Source organism: Clarias gariepinus, chromosome 3 (assembly GCF_024256425.1).
Source record: "Clarias gariepinus isolate MV-2021 ecotype Netherlands chromosome 3, CGAR_prim_01v2, whole genome shotgun sequence".
In the NCBI taxonomy this organism is placed as follows: Eukaryota; Metazoa; Chordata; class Actinopteri; order Siluriformes; family Clariidae; genus Clarias; species Clarias gariepinus.
Window position 1 is genome coordinate 47,422,501 of NC_071102.1, and position 15,020 is coordinate 47,437,520.

At 44.6% G+C, this 15,020-nt stretch overlaps 2 protein-coding genes across 3 annotated transcripts in view; one reads left to right on the top strand and one right to left on the bottom strand.

Annotated features, from left to right (window-relative positions):
- man2b1 (mannosidase, alpha, class 2B, member 1) overlaps window positions 1-1,838 on the top strand; it is a 12,796-nt gene extending 10,958 nt beyond the window's left edge. Inside the window, exons 22-23 of the mRNA XM_053492964.1 lie at window positions 712-814; window positions 935-1,838. Of these exons, the coding sequence (XP_053348939.1) occupies window positions 712-814; window positions 935-1,044 (213 nt within the window). The 3' untranslated portion in view covers window positions 1,045-1,838. The remainder of the gene's footprint in view (window positions 1-711; window positions 815-934) is intronic.
- Window positions 1,839-1,999: 161 nt separating this feature from the next.
- trmt1 (tRNA methyltransferase 1) lies at window positions 2,000-7,405 on the bottom strand. 2 transcript variants are annotated; one of them, XM_053492973.1, is made up of 15 exons: window positions 7,285-7,405; window positions 6,414-6,677; window positions 5,895-6,272; window positions 5,690-5,805; window positions 5,089-5,201; window positions 4,838-4,986; window positions 4,614-4,697; window positions 4,209-4,278; window positions 3,919-4,053; window positions 3,748-3,833; window positions 3,535-3,643; window positions 3,162-3,238; window positions 2,965-3,084; window positions 2,678-2,792; window positions 2,000-2,544 (listed from the first exon to the last, which is right to left on the bottom strand). In XM_053492973.1, exons 2-15 carry the CDS (start codon window positions 6,671-6,673, stop codon window positions 2,458-2,460), a joined length of 1,899 nt encoding a protein of 632 aa, XP_053348948.1. In that variant the 5' UTR covers window positions 6,674-6,677; window positions 7,285-7,405; the 3' UTR covers window positions 2,000-2,457. The 2 variants fall into 2 exon arrangements, with proteins under 2 accessions (XP_053348948.1, XP_053348949.1); XM_053492974.1 differs by having other exon boundaries at window positions 6,414-6,611; window positions 7,285-7,403.
- Between the last annotated feature and the right edge of the window lie 7,615 nt (window positions 7,406-15,020).

Sequence of the window (15,020 nt, forward strand, 5' to 3'; positions counted from 1 at the left end):
CAGCCAATAGTTTCAACAAAAAAAGCTCCAGTCAAGAGCTCATTGTGCTGCCATCTAGTGGACACATTTAGTCTAGCAACTAGATCGTAACACTGCAAGCAGCACCGTTAATATGAACGTACAGCTGTAAAGTCCTGCAAGGTTCTATTCATCATTGGCATTCATGTGTGTGTGTGTGTGTTTGAAAAATGTTTAAGGGGAAGTTTATGCACATAATCTCCATCTCTGAAAACCTTTGAAAATAAACTGAAGATCTAGAGTAGAAAGAAAATGTAAAGAACAAATAGTGAAGTCCTTCTTCTTTTCTTAATTATAAACACAAACATTAAAACAACTAACAAGCCAGTGTTGGAATATTTCAACAGAATCTATAAATCCTCCAGTCAGTGGTAATGATTCAATACACACATCAATGATTAAAACACACAGTGAAGATAATTAATAGAGGACAGAAATCATCATCTCGAGACAATAACACTATAGTTTGAGATAAAGCGAGGAGATGTGTGTAAACGTTCTCCTTCAGGAACTGTTTTGTGTTTGATGAGGATCAGAAATGATTGTGAAGTGTGACGAACCCAGGAAAGCAGGAGGGGCAAATACTTTTTCACAGCACTGTGGAATATTGTACTGTACTAGCATTAGCTTAGCTTTCCAGTTAGCATTACCAGCTAATTATAATATTTGACACTGGTGTGTGTGTGTGTGTAGAAAATGTTTTCCACACTGGAGGTAGTGGGCGTGTCTGAGATGAGTCTGGGAGCCAATCAGTGGAAAGAAGACATAAAGCGCATGGAATGGAAGTCCAACAGCAGTATGTTCACACACACACACACACACACACACACACACACACGTGTTATTAGAGTTAATAATGAATAAAATAAAGTGTTCCTGTTGTCATGCTGTTGTTAATGACCCCTCGGTGCTGCAGGTGAGACGCCGGCGCCCCTGCGTGAGCGTGAGGGAGACCCCGCCCCCTGGGAGGTCACACTCCACCCCATGCAGATCCGCACCTTCCTGCTGCGGGTACGACGCAAATGAACGACCAATCACAGCTCACAGTGCCACGGCAACCAGCCAATCAGAGCTGAGAGTTACTGAGAGAACGTCACACACACACACACACACACACACACACAATCGCACTGTTGTCGGTGTAATCAGGGACTTTACATCACTGTACTCTGGGATTATTTTCTACCAAAACTAAAATTAAATCCTCCAATCCAACTGATTGTAGGGGGGTGTGGCCTAGCTCTCACTAGCCCTGTGAGCCACGCCCACTCAACATCTGGATATTTATAACTTTTAGGGGATTATAAGAACATTTTATATTTAGACTTTGTTCAGTTTGTGTGTCTGATCATGTCACACGTAAAGCTCGAAATAAACACCTTACTCTGTGTGTGTGTGTGTGTGTGTGTGTGTGTGTGTGTGTAAGCCTGCACTTATAACTTTCTTTTTTTTTTTTGCTGATTGATTTAAATTTTCAGCTCTTCACTGTAGGGACCAGTTTAATTCTAACACACCTGTGTGTGTGTGTGTGTAAAGCATACATTGTAATACTATGTTGCAGTCCTGTTTAAAATGCTCTGTCTACATTTATCTCACACACACACACACACACACACGTGCTACCCACAATGGACTGTTCCTTTTCACACTCAGACGTTTAACAGTATAAGGAAACTCCACCCCGCCTACAGCAGTGCATTGTGGGAGGGCAGGTGTCACCCCAGTGACGGTGCAATGCTTTACAAATTGTATATTTTTTTACTTTTTTGTGAAACTCTATGAATAAATTCACGATTTAATGAAAATGTCACAACTGAACACACACACGTTTCCTTGCTTGTGTCTGAACACACACCACACACTCATACACTTATAAATATTTTTATTACTAAACTTTTTTCCAAGAAAGCTAAAGTATTCTTCACCAGGAGAGCCTTTCAGGCCCAGTGGGGTCTGTTAGAAGTCTTGCCTTCTGGTTCTGATCTGCATTACTGTATATACACTCACACTCCTCTAGAACAGTGTGTACGTGTTTGATTTAAGACAGAAGTTAAGTATCAGATGACCTCGTCTCTGTGTCTCATTATTCACGTGTTTAGACTAAATGAACAGAGGTGTGTTATTGTTCGCTCAGAGTTTATTTGCACAAAAATACAACACAATCTCGCACCTGGAGCTGAAGCGTAACGCAACAGCATGAAGGTTTACTCTCTCCGCTTTAAACATCAACTCATAAAAAATAATTTTATAAAAGCAGCAACAAAAAAAAAATGACTTCCTTTAGGACCCAGAGCTCCTCTCAGTCACTGACCAATCAGCTGGGCCCTTCATGACCATGTGACCACCTCAGGATGAGTGTTAAGGGCTGTGCTCCATCACACACACACCTCTGTGAACATAAAGCTCGGTCATCCTTCATCTTCCTCCTCTTCCTCCTCCTCACGCCGCCGTCTGCTCTTCTGCCTCGGGCTGCTGCTGCTCGGCATCATGGGAGAAGCAGCACTTGTCCCCGTAGGTGCAGGTTCCCTACATGTGGAGAAAACACTCTCACTATTCCCAGCAGGTGTGTTATTATTCATAGTGCATCATTGAATATTTAAATGATGTGTGGGCGTGTCTGGACGCGAGCGGCGACGCCCCTCGACGTCCTGATTGGCACCTTGCGGAACTTCTTGCAGGGAAAGTTTTTAAGCTGAGAGGAATCCGTGATCTGGTTCTTCCTTTTCCCCTGAAACTTCTTCCTCTTATCCTCCAGGTCAGAAGATATACTGCCACTACACACACACACACACACACACACACACACGAATATGCTAAGAAAGATGCCACACACTGCTGATATAATGAGCTCTCAAATGACTTATGTATCATTATTGCTGTATTTAACTGTTTGTCTGTCTGTGTGTGTGTGTGTGTGTGTGTGTGTGTACACTTGTGTACACTGACCCAGACTTGGCGCGAGCTTTAGGACCCCAGTTAGCCTGCGGGTTCTCCTGGAAGCGTGTGAGGTGACGTTTACGTGACTGAGGATTTGCATCGTCTCTCACGTCAAAACACGCCTGAACACTGAAACACGGCACAGAGTGTTACAGAGTGTTACAGAGTGTTACAGTGTGTGTGTGTGTGTGTGTGTAAGTCCTTACGTAGGTTCTGTGGAGAGAATACGGAACGCTGGACTCGTCTCTGATAATCTCTCTCTCCTCACTGGGTTTTTCTTTTCCTACACACACACACACACACACACACACACACTCCAGTGTAAGAGAGGAGTGTATTGGGGTGTGTGGGGTGGGATACACCCTGAGTGAACTGATGATGATGATGTGTGCATAATGATATGAACACTTACACAGGGTACAGAGTAGGGAGTAGGGTATAGGGAAAGATGTGTAGGGTTCAAGGTTTAGGGTGTAGAGGTTAGAGTATAAGGATAGGAAGCAGGGTGTAGTGTATAGGGTGTAGGGAGTATGATACAGGGCATAAGGTTATTGGGTGGTTGGGTATGGGGACACTAACCCAGCAGCGCATGATGTCCCACAGGACTGCAGCAGGAGCGTCTGTCTTCACTGCGTTCTTACAGGCGTGAGACAGAGACACTCTGTGACCTGCATGTAACACTGCTGACCTACAGGGGGCGAGAGAGAGAGAGATCAGCAGCAGCAGCACGATGTTGGGCCACAACGTACAGCACAGCCAGACTAGGTGTGTGTGTGTGTGTGTGTGTGTCACCTGAACTGCAGCATGGAGGGTGTGTTACAGTGGATAGTGCTGCTCAGCTGATCCAGAACGTAGTAGAGAGGAACATCCTGCAGCTCCTGTATGAGAAGATCACACACACTTTATATCCTCACACACACACACACACACACACACACACACACACAGCAGTAACATGTGTACCTCAGTGACCATACTGAGAACTCCCTCGATGCGTTTGGACGTGCCGAAGCGAGACGGGTTCCCAGAAACCGCAGCCAGAACTTTCTGAACAAACTCCACATCGTGGATGGGATCGGCCCAGATCGGACCGCCAAGCTAACACACACACACACACACACACACACACACACACAGAGCCCACGTTACTGTGCTAATTCATACACATTTCCATGACTATTCCTGTGCTCTGATTAAGAGAGGCGGAGCCAACAGGCTACTAATGATGATATTATAACACATTCAGATCAGACCTGATGTCTCTGACCGCAGTGTGGACACGATTCTCCCACAGGGGGGCCTGTAGCAGCCGAGTACTTCATACTGCAACACACACACACACACACACACACAGTGTTAAAAACAATCTGGATGGAAATATAAATTGTTTATCATGAACATTATAAACATTCTGACTCATGTTCTCCTGCGATCCTGATTGGACTAAACATCAACATCAATCAACCTTTTTTGTAATCCTGCTGAAAGTGTAGAATACAGGATCTGATTGGCTCAAAAATGACAGCTCACACAAAGCCCCACCCCCAAACACTCAGACTGAAGGGATATTTTCTGAGCATCAGGGAGGGGTGTGTGTGTGTGTGTGTGTGTGTGTGTGCGTGTGTGTGTGTGTGTGTGAGAGAGAGAGATAGTCTTACTTTTTCCCCTGGCTTGTTTTCTTGCCCATTCTCTGCAGGTGAAACGCTCCACAGCCAACACAGTTATACACCAACGCTTGCTTACTGCACACACACACACACACACACACACACACAGTTTAATCCAGTGTATATTGTGAATAGACGTGCTTTATATACACGAATAGCTGTGTGTGTGTGTGTGTGTGTGTGTGTGTGTGTGTGTGTGTGTGTGTGTGTGTTACCTGGCCGAGTTCTTGACAGTAGCCTGACCTGTTCTGACCCTGACGAACACGCGGATGTAGAAGTCGACACTGACGCTCAGTAAGGGCTGGATGTAGCGCTGGTACACGTTAGCACGCTGATCCAGACTGTGAAGGATAATCCTCAGGGCCTTCACACACACACACACACACACACACACACACACTTGTATGAACACAAAACTATCCGACACCCCCGACTCCAACCCTTTGACTTGAGCCCCCCCCCTCACCATCTCGTGGCAGGACTTGGACTTGATGGAGACGGAGCCGTATTTGCTGTAACACGTCTCGCCGCTGTTTCCCGCCATCACCGCCATGTCTGTACAGGTGATACACAGGAGACCTGCAGAGAGAGAGAGAGAGAGAGAGAGAGAGAAGAAGAGAGAGGGAGAGAGAGAGAAGGAGAGAGAAGGAGAGAGGGAGAGGGAGAGAGAGAGAAGGAGAGAGGGAGAAGGAGAGAGAAGGAGAGAGGGAGAAGGAGAGAGAGAGAGAGAGAAGAAGAGAGAGGGAGAGAGAGAGAAGGAGAGAGAAGGAGAGAGGGAGAGAGAGAGAAGGAGAGAGGGAGAAGGAGAGAGAAGGAGAGAGGGAGAAGGAGAGAGAGAGAGAGAGAGAGGGAGAGAGAGAGAGAAGGAGAGAGAGAGAGAGAGAGAGAGAGAGAGGAGAGAGGGAGAGAGAGAAGGAGAGAGAGAGAGAGAGAGAGAGGAGAGAGGGAGAGAAGGAGAGAGAGAGAGAGAGAGAGGGAGAGGGAGAGAGAGAGAGAGAGAGCACGCATGTCATCACACGGCGGTTATAAAGGTACTGTGGGGGGGAGGGGGGGGGTCTTCGACTCACCTCCTTCACCAACAGCCTGAACTGCAGCGTCCAGGAAATGGGCGGGGCTTCCATACGGATCCAGATCAATGACATCATAGCGGGCGTTCTTCCCTCTGGCCTCGTACATGAGCATGCTGCAGGGAGAACAACCTGTCTGTCTATCTGTCTGTGTGTGTGTGTGTGTGTGTGTGTGTGTGTGTGTCTGTGTCTGTGTGTGTGTTACCTGGCGTCTCTGTTCTGCGTCTCCACCAGGTGTGTGAGGTTGTTGTGGTGTGTGTTGCGTGTGATGAGGTCAGCAGCTTTAGCTGAGAAGTCATTGGCTGTCACACGCTTTAGTCCCGGCACCTCGAGAGCGAATCGCATTGAGCGCAGGCCCGAAGCCGCCAATCCCTCCAGCACACACAGCCCCTCCTCACAGCGCTCCCCGACCGCCGCGGTCTTAAACTCCGCCTCCTTTCTGTCCTCCTCCTGCTCCGTCTCCTTTCCATTCTTCTCGTCCTTCGTCAGGGACACAACCACTCTGTCCTTCTCTCCGGGGACGATGATGCGCACTCCTCTCTGGGCCAGTGTCTCTCGCGTAAACTCCGTCATAACTGCACACCTACACACACACACACAGAGTCATTTAAATCTACTGACATGTAGCCTGCATGCATTAATGCTGAGTGGTGATCACATGATGATGATTAGGGCGGAGCTGAAAGGTCATGTGACTATCAGCAGCTGATGGCGTGTCTCTCACGTGAGATCTCTGTTAAACTCCTGCACTGGGTTGTAGAAAACCTCGTTAGTGCCAGGGAACAGGACTGCTGCTTTTCCCTCCTTCACCACCGTCTCGCCGGGTCTCAGGCCACACCCATCTGCGGCGTCAGGGGACACGCCCTCCGTCTCCATGGTGTCGAGACGTCTGCAGGAGTGAATGTGTCCGAGGGTGAGTCGTCTGAGGGAATGAGAGGAGCGCAGTGATGTCAGAGCCGTACGCCACGCCCACCTCACCTGCATACACCTGTCTCTCACACACACACACACACACACACACACACACAAACAGTTCATTCAGTACTCCTCCCAAACCAGTTTTAAACAACTCCTTGCGATTTGGCACAGAATCGATTCCCACATAAGTGACTCCTGTAGATGTCAGTATTGTACTTGTTTCAGCATTTAATTATATTTCTATCAGGTATGTATAATAACAATTAACTAAAAAAAACTCAATCGTTAATAAAAAGTGAAAATGAAATGAACTCCTGCTGCAGATTTAACATTTTCTCTGTGAGTCGGTTCATTTGAACTGAATCGACTCATTAGTGAGTGACCACGCCCACTCAGGGTCGGAAAGATAAAACACAAAATCATGACGCAATTTATTTTATGTTTCTGTTTACCTCCAGGCAGTGTTATACTGATTAATTTAACAAGTATTAATAATAAATAAATAAAAACACACACACACAAGTTCACTGTGTAAAACTGCACAGTGTGTATGAAGCGCACGTGCATGTGCTAGGTCACAGGCTAACTAGTTAGCATTATAGCTCTAACGCAGATCTGTCAGTGTGTTAAACTGTAAAGTAATGAGCGGAAACACAGATAAATATTCACTCACTCACCCGCTGAGGTAAACAGGCTGAGTAACTGCTTCACACACACACACACACACACACACACTAGTGAAGCGTTTAGCTCTAACTGATCTCTCACTTCAGCCCTGCGCTGCCTGACACACGGGACGCGTCCCAATCCTCATTATACACTCCGATATAGTGTACCAGAGCGGCCGCGTGTACCTCAGGAGGGCACTGCGTTAGAACACCACCTAGCGGATTGAAAAGTAATCGGATTGAGACCGAGCCATAGAGCTGAGGGTTGAGTTACGGAAGCCGCGATGTATTCCGAAAAATGCGATTTAATAAAAATGAATAAAAACATTACTGCTGCTAAAGTGATTTAAATAAAATATAAAATGTAATGTATGCGTTATTATATATATAATTCTACATTATTAGCAATCACAATTAAATTATAATACTGTAGTAATAGCTAGGAGAATTTAATGAGAGAGAGAGAGAGAGAGAGAGAGAATTGCTAATAAAAGACTGTATAATAATAATAATAATAATAATAATAATAATAATATATTATTTTTTTTTACCAAAGTTATTCGCTTCCATGCAGGTTTCTGTGGTTTAATGTTTGCAACAAAACAGTGAGCGTATCTATCCTTTGATGTCAGGGGCGTAGCAAGCTTTTCAAAAGTGTGGGGGATGAATGTGGTTTGTTTGTTAAGAATAAAAATGATAAATACAATGACGAAGGGTACAAAAGGTATTAACATACAAGATATAAAAAGCTTTCAGTTTAAATGAGTGATAGTGATACTAGAGTGATACTAAAACACACTCAGAACACACTTGACCCTAGACTTACTAAAGATTTAGAATCAGAAATGCTTTAATAATCTCAGGGAGAAATTATTTTGTTACTCCAAATATACAGACAACATTTCATACAAACAACATACTGTATATTCAGAACAAAAATTTAAACAACTATGTACATATATAAATGCAACCAACAACAACTGACCAAATAATATAAGACCAACTATATCTCTCATTTAAAAGAACCAAAAGTGCTCATTCTGTTTTCCTTACAAGAGACAAACTGCTCAGCAAGCTTTTCTCTGTTTCCCCTGTCCAGCTTGTCTTTATGTACACGGCACTAATGGTAATAGGCTACTGTTGTTTAATGTCAACATTATTCAACTTTCATCTCTCAACTTCACTTACAGGATTTCTCTTGAAAAAGGTGTCAATCTTCTCCTGCCTCTTTCTTTTCTGCATCTTAATGATACTGTGTGACAAAAGGACAGTGGGAAGCTTAAAGGGGTCATACGGTCCTACATGCACTTTTTTAAGCTGTTTGGACTGAACTGTGTGTTAGGAGAGTGTGTACACAACCACTCTACGATGATAAAGAGCTGCCCAGTGGTTTTCTTTTCGTTTATTACAATAACACGCCCCTTCTGAAATCAGGCCAATCACAAAAGCCTTGCCGTGTGACGCCACACCACAAGAGGGCGTTCCTACACAAGTTGATTGACACTGGTGTTTTAGCAAAGACCCGCCCCGAGTGAGAAGAAGCTGTCGGCCATTGTTTTTTCGCCGCTGGAGCAAAATGACGCCTAAGCGATTGTTGTGTACAGTTGTTGGGTGTAATAGCGAACACAGCAGTCGTCATTCACTACCTAGGGTTAGTGACCTAGGGTACCTACCTAGGGTTAGGTATCTGAGCCACTGAGGACGCAGTGGCTGAATTTAGTTTTTAAAGCTAACGTCCCCGCTGATTTACCTAAATGCGTTCATGTTTGCGATAATAATTTTTTACCAGACTGCTTTATAAACGTGGGTCAATATAAAGCAGGTTTTACTAGGAAGCTGCTCCTAAAAATCGGATCTGTACTAACGCTTCGTGTTCCTGCTTCTTCTTCACCAGGCTCGGTGAGTGTGATTTATTTTACTATGACTCTTTGCAGATCGCCTTTTCTAATAATCACGATGAATGCGGAGTGTAAGTTAACTTATACTCTCATAGAACATGGTTATGGCTTCTTCTCTATGTACATCCGTCTCTATATAATCCCTAATCGCCCGTTTATAATAAACAATTCATTAAGGTGACTGTCTAGTTGCAAACTGTGTACGTAGTCGGAAAACTATATTATGCTTACCTTTGTTACATTAGATGGTTTATAACGATGTCTGTCGAAGATTAAGAAGTCATGTAAACACATCAGTAAACACATCGCGTCCGTATCTCTCTCGGTAAGTTTCTCCGCTTTTGTTGTTGTTGCCGCGGCAGCGTAACAGCCCGTTAATTCATGCCCATGCAGTGATGAGAAAGACAATCGAGTCGATGCATGTCCATTCTTTTAATTTCTGCGTTGTCAGGCGATATTACAAACTTCCGCGTAGGTTCCGTACTTAAATCAAACCAAAAACGACTGAAGAAAACAGGCTCAGGCTCTATATTCCAGCGTTTTCCAGTTTGGACTGCATTACCCGCACTGGACCACACTTCCGTGGCTATACCCTACGTGTCACGCCCCACAGAACCGGCGGGCTCAGCAGAGGTCATGAGCATTTAAATTAGCATGTACTAAAACAGGTTGCTGAGAACAGAGCTAGTTTTTACCAGGTAAAAGTAGTGTTTTTTTTACACAATCCTTTTGAATTTTTAATTAACGCATAATACAAACTTTTCATTAGGACCCTAAAGATCATAAAATTTAATGAAAAATATAATGTGTAGGACCTTTAATAGTGGCATGGGTCTGACTGGACTGGGACTGATACATGGGTCTGACTGGACTGGGACTGATAGATGGGTCTGACTGGACTGGGACTGATACATGGGTCTGACAGGACTGGGACTGATACATGGGTCTGACAGGACTGGGACTGATACATGGGTCTGACTGGACTGGGACTGATACATGGGTCTGACTGGACTGGGACTGATACATGGGTCTGACTGGACCGGGACTGATACATGGGTCTGACAGGACTGGGACTGATACATGGGTCTGACAGGACTGGGACTGATACATGGGTCTGACAGGACTGGGACTGATACATGGGTCTGACTGGACTGGGACTGATACATGGGTCTGACTGGACTGGGACTGATACATGGGTCTGACTGGACTGGGACTGATACATGGGTCTGACAGGACTGGGACTGATACATGGGTCTGACAGGACTGGGACTGATACATGGGTCTGACTGGACTGGGACGGATACATGGGTCTGACTGGACTGGGACTGATACATGGGTCTGACTGGACTGGGACTGATACATGGGTCTGACTGGACTGGGACTGATACATGGGTCTGACAGGACTGGGACTGATACATGGGTCTGACTGGACTGGGACTGATACATGGGTCTGACTGGACTGGGACTGATACATGGGTCTGACAGGACTGGGACTGATACATGGGTCTGACTGGACTGGGACTGATACATGGGTCTGACTGGACTGGGACTGATAGATGGGTCTGACTGGACTGGGACTGATAGATGGGTCTGACTGGACTGGGACTGATACATGGGTCTGACTGGACTGGGACTGATACATGGGTCTGACAGGACTGGGACTGATACATGGGTCTGACTGGACTGGGACTGATACATGGGTCTGACTGGACTGGGACTGATACATGGGTCTGACTGGACTGGGACTGATACATGGGTCTGACAGGACTGGGACTGATACATGGGTCTGACAGGACTGGGACTGATACATGGGTCTGACTGGACTGGGACGGATACATGGGTCTGACTGGACTGGGACTGATACATGGGTCTGACTGGACTGGGACTGATACATGGGTCTGACAGGACTGGGACTGATACATGGGTCTGACTGGACTGGGACTGATACATGGGTCTGACTGGACTGGGACTGATACATGGGTCTGACTGGACTGGGACTGATACATGGGTCTGACAGGACTGGGACTGATACATGGGTCTGACTGGACTGGGACTGATACATGGGTCTGACTGGACTGGGACTGATACATGGGTCTGACTGGACTGGGACGGATACATGGGTCTGACTGGACTGGGACTGATACATGGGTCTGACAGGACTGGGACGGATACATGGGTCTGACTGGACTGGGACTGATACATGGGTCTGACTGGACTGGGACTGATACATGGGTCTGACAGGACTGGGACTGATACATGGGTCTGACAGGACTGGGACTGATACATGGGTCTGACTGGACTGGGACTGATACATGGGTCTGACTGGACTGGGACTGATACATGGGTCTGACAGGACTGGGACTGATACATGGGTCTGACAGGACTGGGACTGATACATGGGTCTGACTGGACTGGGACTGATACATGGGTCTGACTGGACTGGGACTGATACATGGGTCTGACAGGACTGGGACTGATACATGGGTCTGACTGGACTGGGACTGATACATGGGTCTGACTGGACTGGGACTGATACATGGGTCTGACTGGACTGGGACTGATACATGGGTCTGACAGGACTGGGACTGATACATGGGTCTGACTGGACTGGGACTGATACATGGGTCTGACTGGACTGGGACTGATACATGGGTCTGACTGGACTGGGACTGATACATGGGTCTGACTGGACTGGGACGGATACATGGGTCTGACTGGACTGGGACTGATACATGGGTCTGACAGGACTGGGACGGATACATGGGTCTGACTGGACTGGGACTGATACATGGGTCTGACTGGACTGGGACTGATACATGGGTCTGACTGGACTGGGACGGATACATGGGTCTGACTGGACTGGGACTGATACATGGGTCTGACAGGACTGGGACGGATACATGGGTCTGACTGGACTGGGACTGATACATGGGTCTGACTGGACTGGGACTGATACATGGGTCTGACAGGACTGGGACTGATACATGGGTCTGACAGGACTGGGACTGATACATGGGTCTGACAGGACTGGGACTGATACATGGGTCTGACTGGACTGGGACTGCAGATAAGCAAATAAGCAATGAAGATATAAAACAAAAAAGTCCTGACAAAAAGCTTTTTCTAAATAATATAAACAAAAGTATAAAAAATTAAATAATAGTATAAATAATTTAACAATTTACTGTTTTTAAACATTATAATAATATTCTTCCATAGTCAACATGCAAACTGACATTATTTCTCACTTTTTTCTCCTCACAGATCCAATCAAACACAACAGGCAGGTCAGCTAATGAACAAACAATGCTCAATATATCAAAATCAATTGCACTGGCAATAAACCCATAAATACATTGTTTAACATTGTCAATTTGTTCCTCCTCTGTTACTTTATGCACTGATGCCACACACATAACTGAATTTAGCTACTGAACACTATCCCAATTAGCAATTAGCATTAGTCTAAAAAACGAAATATAATACAGAAAACATTCGACATGTTAACAAAACATAAACAGAACATCTTCCCAAACATATATCAAGCTTATTTAAAAAACCTCAAAAGCATAAACATTTAAAGTAGCTGGAAAACAAAGATGTAAATAATCATAACAACCTTAAGTTCCCGCCTCCTCTGCACGAGCTGACCGATAAATCTAACACACCACGAGAGGCGGGACTTAAGGCAGAACAGCCAATCATCAGCCGGTGTCATGTTAGAGGGGGAGGGGAGAGGAGAGCTGAAGTGGGTGGAGACACAGAGCGGCCGGAGAAACGGAGGAGCGAAGGCCAAGGCGTTTGTTCAAAACTGCGGGAAAACTGTAGAAAAAGTCTGGGCCGTTTTTTGGTCCCAGTCCAGCGCTGAACATCACTGTCTGACCCATAAACACTCTACAGAATAAATGGACACGAATTCACACAGAAACACTCCAACATCATGGCCATATTCCAGGACCCGGAGTGTGAAAGAGGGGTTCTGGGAACAGGAGGGATAGTTCACATTTTTGTTTCAATTTCAGTCTGTTGAACAACAAAATGTTCTCATTTCATGTGTGTGTGTGTGTGTGTGTGTGTGTGTGAGAGAGAGAGAGAGAGAGAGAGAGAGATACATGCCAATTGCCAATATTTGTGTAGTAGTACATTTTCTTGGACTTCAATATAATTGATTGTTTATAAATAATCAATAAACGATCAATAAATATTTATAATACAATCTCAGAACATACAAATGATCAAAGTCTGGAGGTATTCTGTGCTAACACACACACACACACACACACACACACACACACAGCCATCCATGGCTAGTGTGTGTGTGTGTGTGTGTGTGTGAGTGAGTGATTCCTATGCTTGACATTTTGTCCTGTGTGGTTATAAATAGACAATCAGATGGAATGTAGAGGATAAGATGTGTTTCTGAGAACTTTCAGACACAAACACACACACACAAACACACACACACACACACACACAAACTGGCAAAGGATCTTCCCAGCTAAGGTTTATTTTAAAATATCTCCCTGCTCTTTTTATATTGTGAATAATGAAGTCATGATGTTGTGATGTGACAGTGTTCACTGTACAGATACATTTTGTTACTTTCGTACTTTGTTACAATGTTACTGTCAAAGTGTCACACTGTTACAATGTTACTCTGACACCATTAGTATCACACTGTTACAATGTTACTCTCACACCATTAGTATCACACTGTTACAATGTTACTCTGACACCATTAGTATCACACTGTTACAATGTTACTCTGACACCATTAGTATCACAGTGTTAATGTTACTCTGACACCATTAGTATCACAGTGTTACAATGTTACTCTGACACCATTGGTATCACACTGTTACAATGTTACTCTGACACCATTAGTATCACAGTGTTACAATGTTACTCTGACACCATTAGTATCACAGTGTTAATGTTACTCTGACACCATTAGTATCACAGTGTTACAATGTTACTCTGACACCATTAGTATCACACTGTTACAATGTTACTCTGACACCATTAGTATCACAGTGTTACAATGTTACTCTGACACCATTAGTATCACACTGTTACAATGTTACTCTGACACCATTAGTATCACACTGTTACAATGTTACTCTGACACCATTAGTATCACACTGTTACAATGTTACTCTGACACCATTAGTATCACACTGTTACAATGTTACTCTGACACCATTGGTATCACACTGTTACAATGTTACTCTGACACCATTAGTATCACAGTGTTAATGTTACTCTGACACCATTAGTATCACAGTGTTAATGTTACTCTGACACCATTAGTATCACACTGTTACAATGTTACTCTGACACCATTAGTATCACACTGTTACAATGTTACTCTGACACCATTGGTATCACACTGTTACAATGTTACTCTGACACCATTAGTATCACAGTGTTACAATGTTACTCTGACACCATTAGTATCACAGTGTTAATGTTACTCTGACACCATTAGTATCACAGTGTTACAATGTTACTCTGACACCATTAGTATCACAGTGTTAATGTTACTCTGACACCATTAGTATCACACTGTTACAATGTTACTCTCACACCATTAGTATCACACTGTTACAATGTTACTCTGACACCATTAGTATCACAGTGTTACAATGTTACTCTGACACCATTAGTATCACAGTGTTAATGTTACTCTGACACCATTAGTATCACAGTGTTACAGTGGTAGTGCATGTTAAATATATCGGAATGCATGCGTTTTTTTCCTGTTTACACGGACATAGAACATATCGGATACGTGTCCCATATGAGCAAAAAATCAGAAATGGTCACATTTACCTGACAGTGTAAACG